Source organism: Ursus arctos, unplaced genomic scaffold (assembly GCF_023065955.2).
Source record: "Ursus arctos isolate Adak ecotype North America unplaced genomic scaffold, UrsArc2.0 scaffold_10, whole genome shotgun sequence".
Classification (NCBI taxonomy): domain Eukaryota; kingdom Metazoa; phylum Chordata; class Mammalia; order Carnivora; family Ursidae; genus Ursus; species Ursus arctos.
Window position 1 is genome coordinate 63,680,406 of NW_026622764.1, and position 26,621 is coordinate 63,707,026.

At 41.0% G+C, this 26,621-nt stretch overlaps 1 protein-coding gene across 3 annotated transcripts in view; it reads left to right on the forward strand.

Annotated features, from left to right (window-relative positions):
- The window catches only part of DCLK1 (doublecortin like kinase 1), a 331,152-nt gene that overhangs the window by 215,808 nt on the left and 88,723 nt on the right, over positions 1-26,621 (forward strand). For all 3 annotated transcript variants that reach the window (XM_026493126.4, XM_026493127.4, XM_026493132.4), the window contains exon 5: positions 20,259-20,375. In XM_026493126.4, the coding sequence (XP_026348911.1) occupies positions 20,259-20,375 (117 nt within the window). The remainder of the gene's footprint in view (positions 1-20,258; positions 20,376-26,621) is intronic.

Here is a 26,621-nt window from a genome sequence, read left to right on the forward strand (position 1 = left end):
CCAGCCAAGAAAAATGTCCTTGAATCCTCCATGGCTACTCACCTTATGCCTAAATCTCCAAACAAACAGATAAAGATCCTGAAATGTTTAGCAGGAAGGGCTACTGGACAGTGTCACTTGTGTGGAACAGGGAAATGAGAGGTGGTCAAGGCGGAAGCTGCCCATGTTAGTGAGATAGTTGACTGTCCCTTTCTCATAGGAAAGCACCTTTACGTGGTAAGGGTAGACTAAAGCTCTCCATGGACAATGAGTCCCTTGAGGCCACAAACTGTATCCTGGACTCTGTGGGATCTTCCAGAATACTTGATAAAAATAGTATTGTTGGATCACTTTCCATTGGATACTAACAGACATCTGGCTAACATTTTCCTAAGTATAAGGCCTCACAAATATATTAGTAAATGGGACCCAAAAACTTGACAGTGTTGCCCAATTATGTATATTAAGGATGAGTCCACTGAATTAAATTAGTTTTAGAAATTTTTGCTCATCGCTGACTCACTTCAGATTTGTGCAAAGAAAGAGAGGCAATTTACCTTGATTTTGACTCATACTCTGGGGGTTAAGAATATAATGATTAGGGTAAGAGTCATCGAAAGCTGTTGGAAATAATGTAATAATGCCTATAGTTTTATTCTTTGTATTGCATTTTAATGAAAGATCCTAATGAAAAATATATAAAAAGCAAAAAAGTCTACCACTGAATAATCAGTGCAGGTATTTAAAATGAGAGGTGAGATTCCCCACGAAATAGTGATTGTGTAACGTGTTATGTCACACTCCCTTCAGTAAGATGAGGGCACATTAGAACATAAAAGTCCCTTCTGATGCGTCCCAGCTGGTACTAACCAAGGTAAGAGTCCTTGAATCCTCCAAGGCTGTTCACCTTCTGTTAAAACCGACACTGTAGGGTCATAGAGCGTCTACATTGAGGTAAAATGGTAAAATCCCAGGAATCAGAAGAATAACAAAAACATGGAAGAGAAGGTTAGAAAGTCCCCTCCATCTGCCTTGCCCCTTACCGCAATCAAGAGAAACTGAAAAGGGAAACAGGGTAGATGAAGATAGACGAAGAGAGACGGGAGTCTCCAAAGCCGAGCCCCCTGAAGGCTGCTTTCTAACGAGGCTGTTTCCTAGTGGGTCCAGAAGGTGCTATGGGCAGTGTGGTGACAAACGACAGTGATTTATTAGGCACACAGCTGTACTCAAAACGCACCACAATTTATTTCTTTAGAGCAGCTTTATTGAGATACAATTCACACACCGTACAACTCACCTACTTAAAGTGTTCAATTCACTGGTTTTTAGTATATTCATAGCATTGTGCAACCATCACCATGATCAAGTTTAGAAGATTTTCATCACCCCAGAAATAAACCCCATACCCATTAGCAGTCCCTCAGTTCATTTTTATTCAAATGGAAGGAGAAAAAGCCTATATTTATAAACCTGGGTTTATAACATAGTCATTTTGTCTTACAAAATACTGTTATAATTGGGGATAAAGCAAGAAATGGTAACTTGAAAATTATGTAGATAATCCAGTTGAGGTTTTTTGTAAACATTTTTATGATTTTTTAAAATTTTTGTAAAAGTCAACATTTTATACTGTTTCCTTGAGACAGAACTGTGTAATCTACCTGGGTCACTATTGGTCATTTCCAGAACCTATTGTATCACCCATCTAATGAGAATATTCTTTGGAAACACTTTGTGAACTTTTGTTTAAATATCATATTGAATACGTTTCTTATAATAATTAATTCCCAAAACCTGTAGAATACCCGTTTGGCCAATCAGAATGCAAAACAATTAATTCTGTATGGCAGGGGCACCTGGATGGCTTAGTCAGTTGAGCGTCTGACTCTTGGTTTCAGCTCAGGTCACGATCTCAGGGTTGTGGGTTCGAACCCTGTGTCGGCTCCACGCTCAGTGTGGAATCTGCTTGAGACCCCTTCCCTCTCCCTCTCCAATCCCTGCTATCACTTCCCCTGCCCTTCCCCTGGCCCTCCCCCATCTCGTGTGTTTTCTCTCTCTCTCTCAAATAAATAAAATCTTTAAAAAAAATTCTGTATTGCAAAACATTATACAAATTTTAAGTTAGGAGACAAAAAATATTGTGTGTAAAACATGCGTCTCAGAAGGGACTACATTTTGTAACACAAAGAGTATGTGCCAATCAGTAAAGAAAAGGACAAATAGAAAAATGGATGGAGGAGCACCTGGATGGCTCAGTTGGTTAAGCGTCTGCCTTCGGCTCAGGTCATGATCTCAGGGTCCTGGGGTCAAGCCCCACGTCAAGCCCCACGTCAGGCTCCCTGCTCAGCGGGGAGTCTTCTTCTCCTCCTTCTGCCCCTCTGCCTGCTTGCGCTGTCTCTCTCAAATGGATAAATAAAATCTTTTAAAAAAAAGAAAAATGGATGGATATGAACAGTCAGTTCATACAAGAGAAAGTCCAAATGACTAAATATACGGGAAAAAAATTTCAATTCAAGAAGTAGTAGCAAAACGTGTTGTGAAAGCGAGAAGAAATACATTCTCATACAAAGTTGATGAGAATGTGGATAGTGCCAAGCACTAATTTTTTTTTAAAGATTTTATTTATTTATCTGAGAGAGAAAGAGACAGCGAGAGAGGAAACACAAGCCCAGGGGAGTTGGAGAAGGAGAAGCAGGCTCCCCGCTGAGCAGGGAGCCCCATGTGGGGCTCTGTCCCCGGACCCTGGAATCATGACCTGAGCCGAGGGCAGACACTTAATAACTGAACAACCCAGGCGCCCCAAATTTATAAAAAATTTTAAAGGCACATCTGTCTTTGATCATTGATCCAGCAACTATGTCTCTAGAAATTTTGTGTACAGAAGTTTATGTATAAAGTTATTGTAGTTTGCCTATAACCACAAAAATCTAGAGAAAAAAGCAAAAGCTATTAACAGAGGTCTGGCTAAATAAATGAAGATACATCCATTTAATGTAATACTACATTGTCACTAATAAAAATTAAGTCACCCTAAATGGGCCAATATGTAAAGTTGCTCAATATGTATTGTTAGGTGGGGGAAAAAAATCAAAATACCAATATTATATATTCTATTCCATTTGAATACAAAGAACACATATAAATTTATATGTTCACATATGGATCTTTGTGCATGCTTTTATATGCACTGACATTTTATGACAGACTCCCAAGAAATTATCAGTGATTACCTTCTGGGTAATGAACTAAGAGGGGAAGTGGGGGAGAGACATTTTTACTTTATGCCTTTTTACCATTTGGATTCATTCTAAGAAATCTAACTTTTGTAAGATTTAAGAGCATTTTTACATTTAAAAATCAATGCTCATATATTACAGAAAATTGAAAATCAGAAAAATATTTTTTTAAAAAGTGTAATCCTTTGACCTAGGGGGGAAAAACACTGTTAAAACCTGTTCAGAAATATCCTTTTGAAACATTTATTTGCATACACATGCACACTATACTCTTGTTTTATAATCCACGTTTTTCACTTATAAACATTCTATGTCATGAAATACTATTTTATAGTACATTTTAAATAAATGTGTCCTTATTAATTGTATGGCTGTGATAGCCTGTTTGTGCATTTTCTCTTAATTTCCCTTCATAAGTAGAAAGAAAAAGATTTGGGAGAAAACAGTAATCAAGGTGGGAAGAGGTTTGTAAAAATAAAAATGTTACAGATGAGGATTGAACAATGACTCTGAGAATCAAAAGCCAAATTCCTTCTTAAAAAAGTAACATGTATCACCAAATCTTTGGGGAAGTGGGGAGAAGATGACAAAATGAACCAGAATCACAAGATGTCTTACTATATTCCTAACAAAATTAACAAAAAGTAATTTAAATAATTAAAAGAAAAATGAAAAAGATCAATAAATCTTCAGCCGTATCCAAACAAAGAAAGAAGAACAAGTCTACTTTAAAAAGTGGTTGCCAAGGAAGGACATGGAAAATTCTAGTGTGGCCCAGCATGCCTTAGCTCCTAACTCCTAATTTGAGAAGATTTATTGCTTTCTTTTAACTTTTTTGTAGTTTGGATTTTTATAATGGGTATGTATCATCTCTCTAAAAACAATAAATCCATTTAAAACATTTTGATAGATTATTTTCTAAGAACAAGAGGAAAATTACACATTAACTGTTTATATTTGGCATGTATGAACATGCTTTCCTCCCTGAGTAGGGCCCAGTAGACCTCACGTAGAATCGTGTGGTTGCTAAGAGACCATCATGTTTGGTATCGTCGCTGTTAGCCTAAATGATGTTTAGGTCTCTTTAATTTTTATCGGGTATGTGATGTGCCAGGAAGACTGAGGAGAACGAGATGACTTTTCTGTTTTCTAAAGAGAACAGGTTTTTAGCAATTATTGAAATACATTTCAGCTAGTATTTTCAGAAGGGAAAAAAAAATCCTCTCTACGTGAAATTGATTGTCTTTAAATATGGCTTGACACATTTTCTTTGTTTTGGAAATAAAGGGCCAAATTTACCATAAAAATACAAGTTTACCTTAGCTCAACATTTCCATTTATTGGGTAAATATTTAAAGATGATAAGTCTAGCCACAAAAAGAAGTTATCTACTGAAGTCATTCAGTGAATTACTCTACCAGAGATAACATTGCAGTAATGACTCATTTGTTTGATGGCTGAGGGCCAAGAGCAAATAGACTATCATCTGATTTCAGACAGCTTCTCTGCAAGTCAACAGTATTATCTCCCTTCTAACCAGACCCTTTCCACTGAAAGACCACAATCCCTCCAAAATCCTATATACCATCCTATCAGATGGCTGTCTTCCTATGAGTACAATATTTATTAGCCTTGAAATACTATAACCCAGGGACTTACATAAGTACTGCACAGGGAATTCATTTCAAGCCACATTTGACCCTTTGTTTTAAAGGTGATCTTCAAATAGGTTTAAGGGAAATAAATCAAATTTTCAACCCATAGTCTGCTTTCTCCTAATAAAAAAAGAAAAGAGGCTTTAAATATTCCTAACCTTTTTCTTCTTTTCTTCACTTTGAAACAGAAGATTAATCACATCTACCCAGAGATGTAATTTAATGTCTGTCATTTGGAATAGAAGGGAAAATAGATAAATGGCTCATGAAGAGAGTATTTAAAAATAAACTATACAACCAAGGATTTTATTAGGCCGCTGATGGGGAGGATACTTCTTATTAAAAAGAAAGTCAAGTAACAAGGAAACACGAGAAACATGATAATAAATATTACACTTTTTGGCAAAAGTGAGGAAAGGAAATTTTAAGTTTTCAGAGTAGGAGATGGAGAATTAGCCGTAAGAATTAACTCACCCTTAAAATGTCCCTCTCACGTTGCATGACTGTGGAAGAATCTGGAAAGAAGACATTGGTTAGAAGTTTGTCTGGTCCAGGAAACCTTTGTCATTCATAACTTTACATGCCCTAGATATGCACGGGCATGCTTCCCCACAGAGGTTTCTGTTTGTATCTGATATAACCCTGTCTTTAACCAAAAACCTAGCTGTAAGATGTAAGTGATTAAATTATGCTCGTGAGGTCAGTTCCTAGATAATGGTCTTCCTCAGGTTTTCACAGAATAAAAAACCGGGAATTTTGTTTTAAAGATGATATTAATGGCCACTCTCCCCAAATTCCCATTTTCTTATTCTTCCCTACACATAGCATCCTTTGTGATCTGTGAGCAGCCCATATCATGGAGCCAAAATGCCAGCGATCAGCATAACGGTCACAACAATGATGGCAAATATCTTGTCTGCTTGCACACTCCTTTAACTGTTACATCCAACATTCAAAGACCCGTTCGAGCTGCTAGAAGTGCAGGTCTGGCAATAGCTTGGGAATTCACCAGGAATGCCCATTTCACATTGGTTCAGCCATTTTCAGGGGTTCACTTCCCTGCCTTGTCCATTCGAACAGCCCTTGGACAATCTGTGATTTTCCCCCAAGACTTTAACGTGTCACATCATTAGTTGTGTGTGACAAGTGTGTCACCAGAGAGATTGCCTACTGTAGAATAGCAGGATTTATCTACCGAAGCGAACTCTCACTCTGTCAAAAGTAGAAGCAATTCAGAAACATTTCTTCTTTCAATTGTATTGCAAGGTAATGTTCGGGGAGTCACCTCCCAGGTGAAAACACAGTTGCTTTCTCAGCATAGATGGTAGTAGGGCTGAAGGGTGGGGGTGGGGGAGAAGTTTAGAATTTATTATTGATCCTAGGAAGCACAGTACCTGGAAATTTATCTCTGACTTATATTAAACCTGTGAAACTTTGTCTTTGGGTTTTCAAGATTTTTTTTATCCTATGTAATCTTTAAAAGAAATAAACTGACTTGCTGTTTTCCCTGGAGCAGTGAAATAGGAAAACTAAGACTAGAAAAGTGCTCCTAACGTGGGTGTTGTCTGGTTCATGTACTGAGTTATTTTAAAAAGGAAAGAATTTATTTCATCCCTGTTCCCTGGGTTCTTCATGCCGCTATCTTCAAAGAGTATCCTAGAAACCCATAGGCGTAACTGATTCACAGAAAACTAATTTATATGCAGCACTTAATTTAATTTTTCCAGTGGCTCTCCCTGGTGGCACTCCTCAGAGACTTTTAGAAAAGAAGTACCGCTTGTGTGGTACCAATGTGGGACTCTTACTAAGATCTTTTTTTCTTCAGGATAGGCACTTCCGTAATACGCCAAGGAGTCACTGATTCTAGAACCTTCTCATAGTTAGAACAATAGTTAAACCGTTGCAGAAAAACATAATTGGCTGCCATACTTTTATGTATTTCCTTGGAAGGAAATGAAAGCTTTCCTAAGAACCTATTCAGCCTTTAGATAATATGTCTAGGGAACTTCTTTTATTTTTTTTTTTTTTATATTTTTTATTTATTTCAGACGGGAGAGAGAACACAAGCAGGCAGTCAGGGGGAGGCCGGCAGCAGGCTCCACCCCAGAACCCTGAGATCATGACCTGAGCCAAAGGCAGACGCTTAACTGACTGAACCACCCAGGTGTCCCTGTCTAGGGAACTTCTGCTACCATTTTAATTCCCTTCTTTAGGTGGTATATTATTTTAGGTACAGAACACCTTTATGCTATCTCCGTAATAATTGTTTATGATGGAAAATGTTTGCAAAGTTGTATTTCTTCAGACTACACAATCATTACTTTATGATTACTTTTGCATTCTAAGGCTCTGATTATTTTAATTTTGATTATGGAGTCACAAACCAGTAGCAGAATTACATATTAAAAAATGAATTTGAAGGGTTTAGGTAGGGTATGCCTAATTCAATTCCTGATTTTTTTGTGCTCTGACCAATGTACACATTTGTGTTACCTGTTTCTTCCCTGAAGTAGCTGAGTTTTATCAACCCCTGTGATTGTCCCTATTCCTTGAAGGCAAAACCTCTAAATTAAATTCTATCCCGGTGAGACTTTGCTCAGAAGTAGATTTGCATCACTCATCTTGAGTACCAGAATAGCTCTTTCGGTCCCTTTATAACCGTGTAAGTTCAGCTTGTCATTTGTCATGACAGTCTGATTACTTTCTTCTACACCAGGGTTGGAATATTTATCCCTAGTCCTACAGTCAGGGGTTTTTCTTCCCCTTGGCTTCCCTATTGAATTTTTATTTTTTCCTCCTTGAGATGACAGTGCAGGCTCAAAGATGATTTTGGTTGGAGAATTACCTTCTCAAGTCTTGTCTTTACCACCAGACACAAAAACAATGACTCCCAAATCTCATTCACTCAATGTGAAACCAGGTTTGGATGTCCTTTCTCAGGATGAGGCTCCCATGATTTCTCTTCAAATGCAGGTACCCCTTTCTGGTGGACAATCTCTGTTCCCAATCAGGCTGGATGTCCACTTCACAGAACATCTAGATGAAGGAAGGTGACTTTCTGGAAACTTCCTTTGTATATAAGCCCCTCCCCCCACCAAGAACTTGGTCCTTCTGCTTTAAATGACCAGGTGATAAGCTGGATAGCACAGGCCCGCCTTGCACAGTGCCCTTCTTATCTGTACCATACATATTTTTCTTGAGCTGTGTGCCTTTTAGTAAAGCAATTCTAAGCCTCTCTAGTTATAAAAAACCATCTAGGATACCTATTAAAAATACAAATTTCCAGAGCCATTGCTTCAAAACATCTGGGGAAGGGATTTGGGAAGTTGAATGTTTACCAATAACCCTCAAGTGATTGTTATCATTAGGGAAGTCAAGAAACACTACCATTCAATATTGCTCTCTCAATAAGGTGTCGGGCTATATCTCTTATTTCATCATTTTTAGAGCTACTAACTCCCATGTATTACCATCTATGATCCTGTTTCTTAAATTAACCTTGCGTGTTAGAATCACAATCAGCTAAGGTGCTTGCTCAAGATCCAGAGGCCTGGCCTATGGGATTGGAATCTCTGGGGACCTGGGCCCAGGAACCCATCATTTTTCACGTGCTCCCTCAGATCAGAGTCACTGATTCAAGGGGGCTCCGCCACAGTTTTAGCTTTAACGGGAATACGAATCACCGGGAACATTAGTAAAATGCATATTCTGATTCAGTAGGTCTGGGGTAGAGCTTAAGCTTCTGCAAGCTCGCAGGTGATGCTGAGGCCGCTGGTACATGGACCACATCAGCACACGGTACAAGAGAACTTTCCTAAACAAAATGGCCCACACTATTGGACAGCAAAGAGCCTGTGACTTTGTTTTAATGAGAGAAGAGTAGACCCCATTGTCATCCAAACTGTACTAGTCCTAATCTCATTAAGGGGGCACAGGACAGTTCAGAATAACACCTTATCCTTTGTGAATGACGCACCTGTCTTTCTCAACTGTCATTACTTTGTGTTGCCCACCAGCTCCACACCTTCACCTTTTCCAGAGAGCCCCCTTCCAGACCTCCTGACCTTGAACCACTCGGACGTGTGCTAGACCACTGGACCAAAGATGTACATTTATCCTTGTTTTTGCATGGCTGAGATAAAGTCTGGCATGAAAGAGCCTTACCCAAGGAGAGAGCTATCAAATGTAATTTCAGTTGATACTTCTATGCTTTTTCTTTTCTTTTTTTTCTTTTTTTTTTTTTTGCTTCTTTTATTTCCTTTTCTCTAGGAGGAGTTCATACCCATTTTCTAGTATTCAGTTCTTGAGTAATTTATCTGTTTCTTATTTCTTATCTATCTTTCAGATCCTTTCTGTTTTGTAACTAATGAAAAACAGCTGGTCATGGGTTGCTAATAAATATGAACTCTTATTCTCCTTCCAAAGTCTGCTTTCAGCTAGGTCTCAGGATGATAGTTTATTGTTTTTGAACATTTGAGTTGGGACCAAATCTAAAGTGGGACAGATATTTGTTGCTTTTTCAAGACTGATTTGTCTTGCTAATTCATCTCATTCTGTTAGTTTAATCCTTCTTTCCAAATGCCACATTGCACAATTACTTCAAACTCTGAGCCTCTGGATTTCCTTCGGTAATTTTCTTATCTGTATACCAGAGAATAGCAAAAGCTTTCTGGTCTATGGACCCACACCATGGGGATCGTCAGGGGATTTTTTTAATGCCCCGGGTCTCGCTTCCAGTGATTCCAATTGAGTAGGTCAAGGGAAGGACAAGGATTTGTAAAGAGCTGGAAAATCTGTCCTTTATCCTGCTGAAGACCATAGGCCTTGGTAAGCTCTCACTCACTGCTGCCCTTTGACACACGATGCCACTGCACGTGCAGACCCCCCAGTAGGACTCAGCAGTACACCCGCCAAAGATGGTGTAGGCTGAGTTTATCTTGTCCACCCACACGCCATCTGGTCCATCCTTGAGTTTTGTGGACTCGATCTTCACATCATACCCCAAGTTCTTCTCTTCTGCCCATTTCCATTACCTCCACCATGGTTCCTGGGCCACCATCCTTTCTCACCTAGATTAGCCCCTCTGAAACCCTTCCTCCACACAGCAGCCAGGGTGACCTGTCAGACTCATAGATTAGTGCCTTAGCCTAAAACCCTTCTATAGCTCCCCATCTTGCATAATGTACAATCCAAACCTTTCCCTTGGTCTTCCCAATCCTGACTCGATCTGTCCCCTGCCTCCCTTTCTTTCCTCTAATCTACATGTGGCTGTCTCTGTCTTGCGTTCAGAACTCACCTTCAATGTCCTCTATTCCCAGACACCTTCTCTGACCTCCAATAGAGAGAAAGCACTCACTCAGTCATTCACTATCACATCATCCTTTCAATTCTTGGCAAAGTGTTTTTAAAACCAGCACTTCTTGTTTTTGTTTTTAAAGGTCCATTTCCTCTAGTAGAGGATAAATTTTGAGGGTGGGTGCTCTGCCTCCCGACTGACTACTGTATCCTGGCACCTAAACAGCAGAGACTTGGCGAATATTTTCAAAATGAATGAATTTAAACTGAGCAGGAAGTATGAGCAGAGGTTAGCCAGGTGAGGTGGTAGGAGGGGCAACTTGATTCTTGTGCAGGGAAATTAAGGTTTTAATGCCCAGAGGGAGGAGGATATTTAGGGCATGTAAGAAACTGAAATAATGTGTCCAAAGGAAAGAAGAGACAGGCTGAGGTAGACAGGAGTCTTACAGAATATGTAAGGATGTTCTCAAAAAGCAACAAGGAGTCATGGAAAGGTTTTTGGCAGGGGAATAACAACAGATTTCCTGACAAAACTTCTCAAGAAAGGCTTGTCCTAAAGTTGTGTCACATGTGATATAGCAGATTGAATAATGGCCACCCAAAGATTTCAGCTCGGAAATGTTACCTTATTTGGAAAAAGTGTCTCTGCCGATACAATTAGGTTAAGGATCTGGAGATGAGGAGATTACTTTGGATTATTCAGGTGGGCCCTAACACGAATGTCCTCACATGAGCCAGGCAAAAGGGGGTAAAACAGGCACGCAGAGCAGATGCTCGTGTGAAGTTGGAAGCCGAGAGGTCAGCGATAGGCCATGAGTCAAGGAATGCTTGGAGCCACCAGAAACTGGATGAGGCAAGAAATGAATTCTTACCTGGAGCCTTCGGAGGGACGGCGGCCCTGCAACACCTTGATTTTGGTCTTCTGGTCTCTAACACCACGGGTGAATAAATTTCAGTCACTTGGAGGCACCACGTTTGCGGTAATTTGTTACAGCCGCCCTCGGAAATTAACACACGCACTTCGCAAAAAAGAGAAATAGAAATAGAAATTCAGATGATGTGCACTGTCACGCATGGGAACCCACCCCATCAGTGTAGGCCCGGAGTGTGAGACTGTGCTGCTCGTTCATCTGCTGTTTCTTCAGTCAGCCTTTTTCCCTTGTGGAGGTTCTCATGACTCTAATGGATGAAGGTAAGCCCGTTTCATACAACGTGCTGCTTGACTCAAGCCAGCTCCTTCATCTTATGCTAGGAGGGAACGCCATGCGTGTTGTAGAAACAAAGACCAACCAAACAAGATCCCGCTAGGGCTATTTATTGCGAGTTTGCTAGAGCAAAGGAGTCAGCCGCCATCATTTGCATTTTGGTAGGGACAGAAAGCAGGCAGAGGAGTGGGAGAGCTTTATAAATGGCGAAGAGGGAAGGCTTCAGGTGTGGGCTGCCTGTTGGTGTGGGGAAGCTGTGGGTGGGCTCGCTATGTGATTGGCTGCGGTGCATATTAGCTTTCTCGGTTCTAAGTTGGAAACAGGGACAAAAATTAGGGGAAGCTGTCAGGTATTAATCAAGTCTTGGCCATTTGGGGCCGACTGTTGTAGGAGTTACTGGTTAGCTTCCTGGGTCGTTACGAGGTAACGCAACCCAGCTTGTGGCTGGTCTGACTTACAGCAGGCTGGCTTCCTGGCTGGTTAGCATTGAGAAGGCTTTGTCTTCCTGGGCAGCGTGCTGCCAGTAGTGGGTCAGAGTGCTGTTGTACTGTAGTCCAGCCACTGTCCGCTTGTATACTCGGTCACTCAGTGCTGTCAGACATCAGCGAAGACTGAGAAGGCATCCCTCTTGAGCGGGACGACGTGGATGCACCTATCAACAGGAATACATTGGGAGAAAGGCCCTCAGCATCTGTGATTTGTTCAAACCTCCCACCAAAGGCCCATGGGTTTCTGATGAGACGCTGTAAGCCAGCCAAGGGGCATGTCTCAATTTTGGTAACTGCTCTACTTTTAAAAAGGTGAAGATTGTCGGTCAGGTTGCATGGGCTAATGAAGAGGCAGCAGATCTTGGGCAAACAGCTGAGGACTGTCACAGAAAAAAAAAAAAAGGCTGCCCTCAGGGACAAGTTTTCATGCCAATGAGGTCAGGCTTTTACGGGGAAAGGAAGCTTACCAACTACACTTATATTTTAGACTTCCAGAAAGACAAGATCCTGACGTCATATCAGCAAAAGGGTATGTGATTGTGTCGTTTTGAGGTATTTCTGCCTGGCTTAATGAATAGGGCTGCACCTTCCCAGTCTCAGTCGGTAACAATAGATATCTGTTGCACTCAACTAAAATGGCTCGGGTAGCATTCCTTGGGGATGGGTTCCAAAAGTCTCATTGCAAGTGTAAGTGGTCCCTGGAAGGGAAATGATGACTTGGAGAGCAGCTGATTATTGGCAATGTTCCTGGCCCTTCTCCAACACTGGGATTTGTACAACACAGACTGGGGGCTTTTTTCTCAACCCCGTGCCCCAGTGACCTCCTCCGTTAGCCAAACTGTCACATAAGAAACCCCCAGGTTTCAAAGCCCCATGTCTCCATGTTCTCAGAAATGGGTAAAGCAATGGATGCTGATCCAATTTTAGCGGACAGTTGGAAGAACTTCAGTTGTATCAGCTACACCATAGTGGATGCGTAGAAGCCTGAAACTATCCATTTGTGTTGGCCAGAGCTATAGAAAGAACGTGCAGTATGCATTGTTTCAGGGACCCAGGCCGGTGGTTAGTGATGGCTTCATTAACACCCTCAAGGAAGAATTTAAGAATTGATGGAAGACTATGGGAAACATGGTCTAATGAAGAGACCCAGGAATGGTTCTCAACCAGGCGCAGTATGACCCCAGTGGACATTTGGCAATGCGTGGAGACATCTTCAGTCATCACAACTATAAAGAGGTGCTAGGGGCATCTAGTATGTAGAGACACGGAGCACTAAGCAGTACAGTTGGCATGAGAGACAAAGGAAAGAACAAAATCACTTTCTGGAAATGAAGACTTGGTGGAACAAGACGCAGAGCAGCTTTTCTTGCCTAGCGTCTGGGGGTCTCCCTCTTTTTCTCCTTTTTCCCAGGGCCGAACCTCAGAGACTGCACGACAAGCTGGATGGGACCATGTGGATGAGAACACTCATGGGTGACAGAAATGAGATAGCAGGAACCTGGGTAACCAGACGAATCTCCTAGAACTGCCCCCTCATCCAGGGCCCCCATATAACTCTTGGTTGTTATGTAGGGAGAGTTCACTCTTATTTGACTATTAGGAAGAAGGAAAGTATTTGGAGGAGAGAGTCATTCTGAGTGCTGGCCCTTGGGTTGTTCGTGCAGAAGATCCCAGCACCATCAAGCCTTCTGCAGGGGTTACGTAAAGGAGCCTCAGCCAGCAAGTGCTTCCAGGGCTGGTTCGTGTCAGTCTCACAGCAAGCGTCCCGGCTGTGGGAACACGTGTACGCCATCTGGAGAGCTTAGTTGGGTGTTCTGAAAAGTTGTGCTGGGCTCGTCTAGGTGCTGGGTTTAGACACGCGTCGCAGTATTTTTAGAAGGTACTTTAAAAATCTCAATTTCTGGGACTTTACTCTCCAGCTAAGCGACTCCAACCAATGCCTTCGCTTTCAGCTCAGTCTGCTACATACTTTGTTTTTTAAAAACTATGTTTTAGAGTGTTTCAATCTTGACTGCTTTTATTCCAGACATGCTGCATATGGAGCTGAGGGAAGTAACACTGGTTCCAAACCCCACAGCCAGTAGGGATGGGAATTTCACTGTAGCGTCAGGATTGACTCAGAATCCAGGTGGCACAGAAATGAGAGAATGGGCTCCTGTCCTTGCTGGGGAGAGGCAGACTGACCCTTCCTGCAAGGAGCCTGCATCTGGATGTCCCATAAAGCTGCCGTGAAGTGCAAAAATCCTGTTTCTACAGAAGTAAACCTTCGTTGTTGGAGATAACCAGGAATGCGCTGTTCAGTTCACCTGTGCTGACGAGCAGGATGATGAAGGCTTCAAAACCATGAGACAGACATGGCGAATCCCCCAGGCACCAGAGGTGCTCCAGAGAGAGCTGGACAACCACTTCGAGAGCTAGGAGAGGATATTCATGAGTTGAGGAGAGAGTTGATTTGGTAACCACTGATAACCTTGGGATTCTCAGAGGGCTCCTTCCATCTCCAAGCCTGTGAACATGTAAGAGCAACTTGTTGGAGCGTTAGAGACAGAATCCCAGGTTCTCTCTCGCTCATTGAGCTTGTGCCATTTTTATAAAAAGTCTCTAGAACTGAATGTGCTTCCTGACTGTCTTTTGCATATAACCAAAGAGAGGGATGTTATTCCATTTGGAGGCTTTGTGCCTTTGCCAAGTTGAGAGGAAGCTTGTCTTTGTAATCAGGATGGGGAGGAGAGCACAAAGCGTCTACTGCTCATGATGGATTCTTCCAGATGAACTTGCCCAACTCCTTAACAGTTCTGAACAGCTGAATTTAGAGCACGTATCAGTTGAGAGGCCTCTGCCTGACAAGGCTTTTATTCTGGCTGGTTTTGACAAGAGAGTAGAAGAGTAAAAACATACCTTGTTTAAAGAATATTCCCTAGCCGGCATGCAGCATGTCACTAAGGCTGTCTAGACACATGGGAGCTTCCCCTCTGCTCTTCAAGATTCTCCAGAAGGCACAAGTGAGCCCCTTTGAACACACGAATGTCCTTGCTATGCGAGCTCAGGTGAGGTGTTGGTGCCTGTGGTGGCATTCTGTCACCATTTCTCTTCTTTAGCACTTTCCACAACACTACAGCCTACCTACCAACTGTTTCCGAGTGGGGGGAGAATCTGCATAAGTGGTGGTTCTCATGCCACTGGGAATATGGCCAAAGATTTATTCCTTTTCTGGTCTCTTCCCTATACATCTGCATCTGGCTTGTCTTTCTAAATCTGTCCCTTCCAGGAGGCTCGTTTCTTAAATTGGGGTCCAGGGTGAAGGTGGGAAATGTTTTAACTTCTATCTTACTGAATCTTGAGGACATCTGTAAGGCAAACACTAGTATAGACCATATGGAGCATGATACTTTTCCCTCTCACAGAACTGTGACTATAGGGACTTTCCAAAGCAGGGATTTAACTCAATCTGGCTGGCTTGCTGTGACAAGTTCAGCCACCAGAAACCTATTTAATATGTTTGATCTGATTTTCTAGGCTTCAACCTTTAATAGCAAGAGAAATTCCTATCCCGAAGTTTCCTTCAAGTGGCTTACCTACAGTCCTTCAATATCGTCTTTTCTTTCTTTTTTTTTTTTAAGATTTATTTATTTATTTTAGAGAAAGAGCCCGAGCAAGCATGAGGGGCAGAGGGAGAGGGAGAGAGAATCTCAAGCAGACTCCTTGCTGAGCACGGAGCCCGAGGCAGGGCTGGACCTCATGACCCTGAGATCACGACCTGAGCTAAAACCAAGAGTCTGACGCTTAACCAACTGTGCCACCCAGGCGTCCCCAGTATGGTCTTTCTTAAGGAGTATCTGTGCTGCCCATTATCTCCACTGCCAAAGGAAATGCATCCCTCATAATACAAGGGTGCCAAAAATATCAGAATGAAGTGATTACTCCCCAAAACAAATGACCCCACAAGAGAGGGAAAATGGAGGGTGCTGTTTTCTTCCTTGCCAGAGGCTATGAAAATGTCTTTTGTGAGAACAAATAAGGGTTTCTGTTTTACTGGCCATTTAGATCATGTTATTCATGATGTTTCTAAGTTGTGGTTTTAAGCTGACAAAGATTTTGGCATTCTTTCTAAAGTAATGAAGCTTTTGTCCTTCTTCACTGCATTTTTCTCCATTACAAAACACCATTTCCATTTAAACTAAAATACTTAAAATCTAAACTTTAATGGGAAAGATGGTTGGAGTCTTTTGTATTTTTTTTTTTTTCTAATTTATGGCTTGGAGCTGCAATTTTCTTCAATTGGTTTTATTTTGACCCTAGGAAGAAAAGCAGTTGCTGTCATTGTTTTGTTTCTGTTTTCTGTTATATTCCACCCTAGCCTTCCAGAATTATTCTAATTCCTTATATGACTCATGAAGCTTCACTCTTATTCTGAAGGCAAGAGGTACGAGATTTGTAATATCTGTAATTATCTTTCAGACTCCACGACCCCCCCCCCCAACCTACTACTTCACTATAACTCCACTTCCGAAAGAGAGTTCCCTGTTTTGTTTTGTTTTCTGATGCAATGGGCATCTTGATAGAGTTGTAGCTTCAGTATCTTCAATTTTTAATTGAAATGGAAACTGGTTGTTTGCCAAGCTTCCCGCTATCCACCATCACTCGGCTGTCTGCCCCAACCATGGGCACTGATAGAAATTTGTCAGCCTTTATTCACAGTGAAAGAGCTTGCAGAAGAGGCAACGTCAGATCCTGGGGTCGTGAGGACACTCCCAGTCTGAGACTAGGGTTCGGATACAAGCCGTTTAGCCTCCCTGAGACCCAGTTCCCTCCTCTGTAAAATGAGAAGTTGGATGAGGTCAGTGAATAGTTAAGAGTTCAAACAAGTGGTAACAGGATCAGTAGCAATTTGGTCCAATATTTACGGAGGAACTTTACATGCTTTTTCCAAAGCCAGGACTAGTTAGTACCAAATGGAGTAGGAGGTGGGGGGGGGGGGCAGACTAATAAATGACTTCTTTTGATAGATTAATAATATGGTGAGCTCTTGCTTCTCTTGAACTTAGTTAAGCTCTGAAGCATGGCATGAGCCCACGAGCTCTTTTCAATGCTTCGAAAATCAAACAAAACGCCTACGTTGGCTCTGTGAAGGCTGAGCTGCCTAACTAAAATGCCTAGTTTCTTTGTGGTAGCTGGAAAATGTCAACGGAGTGTGGTAAGATTGGTTCCATTATGCCGATCCCGAGCCTGGTTGGTAGTTGGAGCCATAACTAGCAATTCTGGCACCTGGAGCAAACAGCGTGCGACAAACCCTGAAATCAACTTTTTAATTCATGTTGCGGCTCACAGATGGGTGTTATTACCAATGTGCACCATCTGGTAGCTTTCTATTTTAACTTTTCATTGTTGCTCACTAGATACAGTGCTCTTTGAATTATTATTTTAAATGTAGTGACCTCTAAACATTCATGACCTGGGACAGAAAGTCCTGGTCACCCTGCCCTCATTGTGGTCCTGATTTTGAGTTCCAATGAGCAATGTATTATTACTTGAAACAGTTGGTTTCCCAAACCAATGTTTTTCAAGCACCAGTTCCATGAAATAAAAATTAGCAAAAGAGAACCCTCAGTTTCAAAGATGATTTTGTTCAAAATGACTGCTGGCTGAAAGACTCCGTACTGCACTACCAGGTGGCAAGTGTTTCGAGTCCCATACTTTGGGTGTTCTTTATCATGCCTGCTGTGCCCAGCACTTGGCACACGGTGGACACCTGAAGCAAGCCCACAGACCAGCGACATCGCAGCCACCCCATTTGGTTGCTAATAGATTTCCAAAAGGCCAGGCTGGTATCCAAGGCTAGGACAAGCTCCAGCGTTCAGTGTCAGTTGTGTGGACGGAGCCTTGAGCTAATTGGATGTCCTCTTGACATGTTACAAAGATCTGTTTTGTGAATTAGAACCTCTGTAGACACACCTGTGAACATTGTCACCCTATGAGAACAGTTTTTGCGGCTCTGGTCATATCTTCGATGTTATTCTGTTATATGTCTTGCTTACTTCTGTCTTTTAATTTTTGTTGATATATCCATATGGATAGATTTCTCTCTCTCCCTCTCTCTCTTTTTCTCTCCTTTTTTTTTAAGAAATAGAATATTTCAGGACCATCTGGCCAGGCTAGAGCAGCCAACAGTGGCCCAAGTAACTATCAGGGAAGCCTGAGCACGCTCAGTAATGCCCTGAATCATTTTCTCTCTGCTTTTGACTATGAGACCACAACTACTAATACCTCAAGGTAGAATTTCTTTCCTCTTCTTTTTCTAACTGAAATCCTTCTTTTTGCACCCCCCCCCACAGTTCAATGCATAAGGCTCTCCAGGAGAGGCTTTCCATTATCTCTTATTTGTAGGCTTGCAGAATTTATATTTTATATACTTACATTCCTTCCTTGCTAAACAATATGAACTACTTTGTTGGATTGGGAAAAAGAGAAAAAGATGTTTGCATAAAGCCATTCAGAATATATAAAGGAAAAAAAACGTTTTGAGCTTAGAAAATTAGAAATTGCATGAGTAGGGAAGAAAATTTCAAAGTCAAGCATCAACATTAGATCTGGAATTATTATGATTTCTTTGTTATTGACATATAAAATGATTAAAAATGCATAAGGGGAAAGCTGATCAATTAGACTTCAATTTTAAACTACTATACTCAAAAAGAATACCACATTTAAAGCTAACATACTTCAACAACTACTTACACAGATAAATATTTATAACGTGATAGACAAAGTGAAAGAACATTAATACAGAGTGCATTCTTACAAACCAATAAGAAAAAAGAACATCCCAATTGCAAATGGCCAAAAGACATGAGCAAGTAATAGCAAAAGAATACAAATGGCTAACAAGTATATGGGGAAAATATACAACTTCATTGGTAATCAAACCAATTCAGAATTAAGGCAACGAAGTCCAAGATTAAAGATTTTTGAGAAGATAGAACTTAACCTCGGTGAGGGGTTAGGCTAATGACTACTCTCATACTCTGACAAGAGTACAGTTTGAGTCGGCTTGTCTGGAGGGCAGTTGGTCAAAAGCTTTTCAAAAGTGCTTCTCTTTAGACTCACCATCCCACTTCCCTCAGCAGAATTTTTTAAGCATCCAAAATGTGCCCCCTGGTTTCCAGTAACTAGAAACTAAATTTCAAGTGCCAGGGGCTAACTCTAACCTAAAGAAATAATCACAGTCATTTAAAAGGGTGTTTTTTGTGTAATTATTTATGATAGTGAAATGTTGAACACAAGTTAAATATCCAACAGTAGGAATTTGGTTAAGCGAATTATGGTACATCCATGTAGTAAAATGTTCCATTAAAGATAGGGTGAAAATGCTCCCAATATATCAGGGTGTGAAAAGAGCTGGTAGCAGATTGACCTATACAGAATAGTCCCAAAGTTGTTTAAATAGAAAATGAGAAGAAAAAAGTTCTAGAAAATTCTAGTTTGTGTACCACCCTCCCAAAAAAAAGTATCACTTGATAGGTGGTTTTTTTTTTTTAATATTCTCTATACTTTTCTACCCATGGTAAACATTGGTTATCATTACAAGCATACAAATATTTTTTTTAATTATTAAAAGTGGTTTCTTCAGAACATGATGGATAGATTTATACAACATCATAATTGGTCAATGCAGCTCACTTAGAAGGAAATACAAGACTCTTTGCAATTTAAGATGTTTAGTGTTAAATTTCATGAACACGAACACCAAGGATTTAAATCTAATAAAAGTGAAGTTGTTTTACATTCTCAGGCCAAGAACCGTCCTATAAACATGGTTGTGTGATGGCGCACACTCACACAATGTCCTTGTAGCAGGGTGAGGTCATCTCTTCGCCGAGTTTGCCTCTTTTGAGTGAATACTGTCATTTCTCCCATATGGTAAAAAACCATTGCTACCACTTCAAGGATTCCCAAGAGCAGTAAATTGGGTGGAATGCTGGGTGGAATCCTCCATCTCTACATATCTTGGTTTATGAGATTGACCTTCTGTCTAACATTTTCTTCAGGAAAATAAATCTATCCTGAAAGAAACACATATACACAAATAACACAAGAGGTGGGTAGAGAGAAACCAACAAAAGCACCCTTTTACCAAGCTATTACCCCCAATATCTCCAAAATATTATTGTAAACAAGGTAAACTAGGAGGCTTAGAGTATTATTTACCTCGACGTCTAAGACGCCCACTGTGCCCTTTTCTCATTGTTCTCTTGGTTCTTTTGTTCTAGATAAACACTGGGCTGGCGGGAAGTAGATATGACTGAGGGGGGCCATACATGACTGTCTCCAGTTCTACTGTGCATTTTGAATGGTTTGTGCCGCGGTCCTACAATGACTTGTTGTTGTTGTTCTTTCCCCCAGAATGTCGAGTGGTGAAGTCCACTTCTTACACCAAAATAGCTTCCTCATCCCGCAGGAGCACCACCAAGAGCCCAGGACCTTCCAGGCGCAGCAAATCCCCTGCCTCGACCAGCTCAGGTAAAGCATCAACAGAGATGAAGGAACTGTCTTGTTTCTGACGCGTGATGAGCCGAGGGTGTGTGAAGCCCAGAGCGTGAGGTTTTTAAGATAGAGTAGATTCCGGTTTGCAATTTTAGAACAAGTTGGAGTGGTGGAACAGATTTGCCAGAGTCTAGCATGTTAGCTTTAAGAAAAAGCACCGAGCTTGGGAAAACTTACTTAGCAAAGACTCAGGACACCCAGACTTGCCCGCAAATAGAAGTACACCACCGACTTGCTTCATTTCTACTACAAAAATCCATTTTTCAGACTAAGAGTCCCTAACTCCAGAGGTCTCTCTTGAAGCGTTTATTCTGCTTGGGACCGGCTTACGAGGAGTTTCCAATTTGTCTTTGCTGAACTTCCCCGCATAACACCCATTTTTCTTTGGACCCCAGCGTGGCTCTGGAGCTAAAAGCAGTGGGAGTGAGAGCCCGGGGCAGGGAAAGCTGCAGTGACTCTGGGTCTGTGTCCTGCCTCTCAGGGGCTCTAGTGCTGGTGCTAGAACAGGACGTGTACTCACAAGATGACCATCTCAGCCCTGCGTCTTCCTTCTTTGGTCTTAAAAATGACATGCGTCAGTTAGAATGTGTGTGTTTGGTTTGGTTTGGTTTTTTCTTTTTGATTTCAGGAGTAAGATCTATTTCACTATTGAATGGAATTGTTTATTAAATTAAATATTATAAATATTTAAATGGGAATTATTAAATGATATATATAACAACATTCCCTATTAAATGGGAATTATTAAATGATATATACATCAAGGTGATTGTCCCTAATTTCATGAAGACAGAGAAGCTCTTACAAATAGAGACAGAGACCTTTGAGGCCTACACGGAGGCCTTCCTGTTTTCTCCAGTGTGGGCCCAGAGGCATGTGCAAAGATCTCTAAGCTGGGGCTCCAAGGCCTGCTTCTGGCATCCCTCACCAGGTGTTAAACTACAGTGTAAGTTATAACCTCCATTCTTAAAAATAGAGGTGCTATGATCTGTTTTTCCTAATAAAAAATAAAGCCATAACCTCTAAGTGAGTCTTGGAAAAAGGAGCTCTCAGGAAGCTGGATAGCTGGAGTGCCCAGCTCTGCTCGGTTCTCTGAGTTACCTTCTCCCTGGGCTTTTACTGATTGTAGCTGTTCCCTAGACAGGTCTCCAAAGATCTGCTCCTTTGACACTCCCCCTAAGGGTGGCCATCATGGGCGGCCCCTACCCTCTTCTCACAGCACGCCCTACATCATAACCAGTCAGGAAATGAGTCTCAGATCATGGTTGGCACTTGAGATGCAGCTTGCTTGCTCCTCCTAATTTAAGGGTGGGCTGAGAACTCCTTCCTTAATGACACAACGCCCCCAGATTGGATGGAACCTTGAAATGAGACTTTGCTAACGGGTAAGGTATTGAGACTCAAAGTTTAGAGTGCATGAATGTCACTTGGGAACTCGATAAAGTTTGTCATTCTGACTGCCACCCCCACCCCTCAGATTCTGACTAAGGCCATAAACCTATGTTTTACCAAGTATTCTAGGTGATTTTAATCAGATGGTCTTTGCACCATATGATGAGAAGCAGTGAGTTAAGGAAGTGGTTCCCCAAATGGGGTTCCCTGGACCCGCAGTATCACCATCACCTGAGCACGTGTTAGAAATACAGTCTCGACAAGCCCTTCTGCAGACCCACTGAATCAGAAACCCTGGAACGAGGTCCCGGCAGTCTGGGTTTCCACAAGCCCTCCAGGTGATTCCGACGCTCACCCAAGTTTGAGAACTCATGAATTACAGATAACAAAAGGGAAATAAACACAGGGAGTCATTTGACCGCATAATCCGGTGGAATACATGGCATGACAGATGATTTCCTTTTACGCCTCTGCTTGCTTCCGAGTGTCAGTGTCCATCCTTAACCCTTGCAACCTAAGCTCTAGACACCATGACGTGTACACCCAGGTTATAATGACTAACCTTCAGGGAGAATTTCTGTCTGAAGACTATCCCTTCCCTGGATACAGATATGAGGGAAGTCCCTTCAAGAGAGATACCACCCACACATAGACCGCATTGGTAGAGGTCCCCAAATGAACCTTGTTGATGAAGCTTGTTCATTAACCAGCAAACAGCTTAAAACTGAGCTTTTTGGAGCATGTTCAGTCTGGACCAAAGAACATTGCTCATTTTCTCCGAGCAAACCTGGGCTATCGAATGAACTCCCATGGAGCAGTAAGGAAGAAAGAGGTCATGGGCCTACCCTGCCTGTTCCCTGTAAAATCGTGGCTATTTAGTATAATCATGGAAAGTTATAAAAGAGAAAGAAGCCCCACATTACCTGAAACATTAGCAATACTATTAAAAACAACAATGTTAAAAAGCAAAATTAGTCCACAATCCAAAATGAGTCTGACCTGACAAATTTTTAATCTTTTGTCTCTTCTTTCTTAGCATATACCTGGTGTAGTGGGGGAAACATCTAATAACGGGTGATTAGCCGAAGTCTTATGTCTTTTTCAGTATAGCTATTTCAACAGAGTCAATATGCGTTATTTAAGCGCTATAGCTGTTGACTTTTTGTTGTTATTGTTTTTAACAGTTTTTAAAATGTTGATTTAGTTTTATTTTTTTAATCGAAGTCGAGTCGACACACAATGTTGCATCCGTCTCAGGTGTAAGGCGTAGTGATTTGACAAGTCTGTGCATTCTGCTGTGCTCCCCACAAGTGTAGCTCCCATCTGTCACCAGACAAGCTGGTATAATGCCATTGACTAGATTCCCTAGGCTGTGCCTTTTATCCCCGTGACTTATTCCTTCCATAACCGGAAGCCCGTATCTCCCACTCCCCTTCACCCGTATTACCCATCCCCCAACTCCCTCCCTCTAACAACCATCAGTCTGTTCTCTGTATTTATGGGCCTAGCTCTGCTTTTTCTTTGTTTGTGTATTCATTTAACAGGTTTTATTTTTAAGACCTGTAGGCAGACAGTGAAGTGCTCCTAGGTTTGGGCAGAAATATTTTTTTCTTTTTTTCTTTTGTCCTCATAAGTCAAGGAAGGGGGTAAAGTCAGATTATTGTGCACGTGTCGCAGAACGGAATCATGAGATCTGGAGTGGCTACAGTCTGATGCTACGTTTTCTACTACAGATGCGAAATAAGCGTCCTCACGCTCTCTGTCTGATTGTAGCAGCTGAAGTGGAATGAGGGAATACAAGAGAAAAACATGGAGAGAGAATTTTTGCTACTCAGAAATAACCTTGCAAATAGTGAGAAACCTGTTTTACTCCAAAAACGGATCTAAAATTTGAGTTTACAAAAAAGAATCATGAATCTAATTTTAAAAAGATAATTATGAATACAGGAAATTATTTCACTTTAGAATTAACTGGTAACATAATCACTACTCAGCATCTCGAAGATTATATAAACCTTATAAATACAATATATCTAATATATCTAATTATAATCTTATAAATATAGATGAATGTATCATTTACCAAAAGTAGTTTCAGAAACTCTAAAAAGCAGACAGGCAAATGTAATGAATGTATTTATAGTCATCACTGCCAACATTTTAACTATTCTTTTTAGAAGTTTAAAGTGGGTAGAATGCATTAACGTCGAAATCAATAGATTTTTTCGAACAAGCATTTCTCTTTTGTTTCCCTGAGCCCTTTCAACTCTAGTTAAAATCTGATTGATTTGACCAGCACCAACTTGGAATTCATGATACGTGTGCCATGCCGGGTAGTATTGTTTCCATTAAGAGAGTGGAATCCGAATCCATTCTAAAATTAAACTTCACTCAAGGTATTTTTAACTTCTAGGTCAAAATTAATTAAGTGGCACAGATCGCATTTTGTTTAACATGAGACCTTTATGCATATAACATTTTGCATTTTGATCAAGAAAGTACGCCATGCAACCATTTCTTGGTTGTATAACAGCTTATAGTGTTATATGCAATGACCGTCCCTTGATTCCGACTTGCTACCACATCTTATCACCTTCCTCTGGATGATTCTAATTTAGAGAGGGTTTACAGAGCAGCAGTACCCAGTCACAAATTTGTGGATTATGTCAATGTTCCCAAGACCACTCTCTTTCCCTGGGCCTAGAGTTTAGGAAGTCCAGTGGTATTTCCATTTCTTTTCTGGGGCAAACACAGCTGCTAGGTGTCAGGGAAATGCCTGCCTCAGTCCTCTCCACTGTGCTAGCTTAAGACTGCCGGCTCCACTCAAGTATGGTTCTTAAACCCAGTGGAAAAGAACACTGAATTATCTCTACGTTAATTGCATCACCATTTTCTTAAAATGGCCTGTTCACTGTTTTTCAGAAATCATAAAGACTAGATAGAATGCGAATAATTTTACTTTCAAACCTCTTAAGCACTGACGTTGCCCCAACCCCAATTACCATCATGAGCCTGACTTTCTAACCTTAAAGAATCTTTGTTTCTCCCCCTAAAGTATCAACTCAAAGTTTGAAATGATTTCCACTTCCAGTATTCATCTTCTTATGTTATACAGAGATTAGAGCACAGTATAAAGTTAAGATTTGCTCAGTTTTCATGCCATGCTGCTGTTCATGATAATACTGTTAACTTATATTTAAATGACGTCAGAGTTTACATAGGATTTTTCTGTCTCTGATCTTTTTTATCTCCTAACCATCTTCCAACTACAATCAAGACATGATAGTATTATTCGTTATATAGTAATATAGCTTGTTTTTAGACATGAGGAAGCAGTGAGGGCTGGGGGAACTGCTTGGCCCAGAGTGACAGAGTTAATCGTGGCAGCTCAGGGCTGGCACTTGGGGCTGCCAATGCTCTAGACAAGGCAGGCTGGCCCATCCTCGATATCTGTTTCTTCACCTCTGTTTATGAGAGATTTCATCTCCAGGAAATCACTAATGCAGTACCTAGTTTAACATTGCAATTTACAACAACATAACACTTTGCAATAGAAGCCTAAGTATTCGTCCCAGGACCAGCATTCCAGGAAGTGAAATGATTCACTCCCACTTCATGATGTATAGTCAGTGGTAGAAACTTTCCTTTGTAAGTCAGTGGTAGAACAGAAATGAGAATCCTCTATAAATCTTCTCTTTGTCCCTTACTCATTCTTCTTCTTGGAACTGAAAGAAGCTAGCGGTGATTTATTAATGTAAGGTGTTCATTTGCACATTCAGAAATACCAAGTGCAGGTCTGCTAGATGGCAGGCATTTGCTAGGCACTAATAATGCGGAGATGAAAGAAACAGACTCTATTCTCAAGAAGCACACAGGTCAAGCCCCGTAAATAATTGGTAGATAACATAATTCACATATCTGTTGAATTATTGTTAATCTCCTTAGCAGAGTGAGTCCGAAAAGGTAACTGGAACTAGAAAAAATAGAGAAACCAGGAGTCTTAATAACACACACGAAGAATAATGAGCCACCAGACAATTGCGCGCCGAGACTTTGAATGTGGTTATCACTAAAAATGGGAAAAGTGGGTTTTAGTTGCTTCTTAAAGAAACAAGAATATATAAGAGTATCATAAAGAGTGTTTAATATGGGTTGAATCTTTATTCATGTGTGTTTATCTTTGGAACACAGACGTCCCATAAAATGTGTAATTTGAAAGTGAAATTCTTTTAAACAAATTCCTTTATCTGCACAAGGAAGTTATAACAAAATATCTCCAAAATAAAAGTATACTATGTTCTAATTTAATTTCAGTAAAAATGGATAATGTTTAGTTTTGCTTTATATTGTTTTCTTAATATTCAAAGTGTAAGAAAACCACATTTACCTACCTTGAATTTTCATGACTGCAGTCCTCCTTAGAACTTACATATTTCAAAATTTTGACCTCTTCATGGAACACTTAGAAGAACTTTGGGGTTTTTTGTTTGCTTTAGAGTTTTTATTCCCATTTAAACAGATGGTCAACTTTTTATCGTAAAATAGCACCTATTTAAACTCTCTCTGTAGCAGCCAGTGGCAAACATAATGGAGCCCCAGTGGGTGCCATCAACTCAAGCACGAGCTGATGGACTTTCTTGCCCTTTACAAGTTTATAGTCTAAGGTAGGAACCCTCCTGGCAACAACCATTCATTCATCCAATATGCATTGAGATTGCACCATTGACCAGCATTGCTGGGTGCTGGAGATGCAAGGGTAAGCATTTGACGTAGGGAAAAGCTGGGTGACTTAGTTAATGACCTTCTACCATGACTGAAGCACCATTCTGT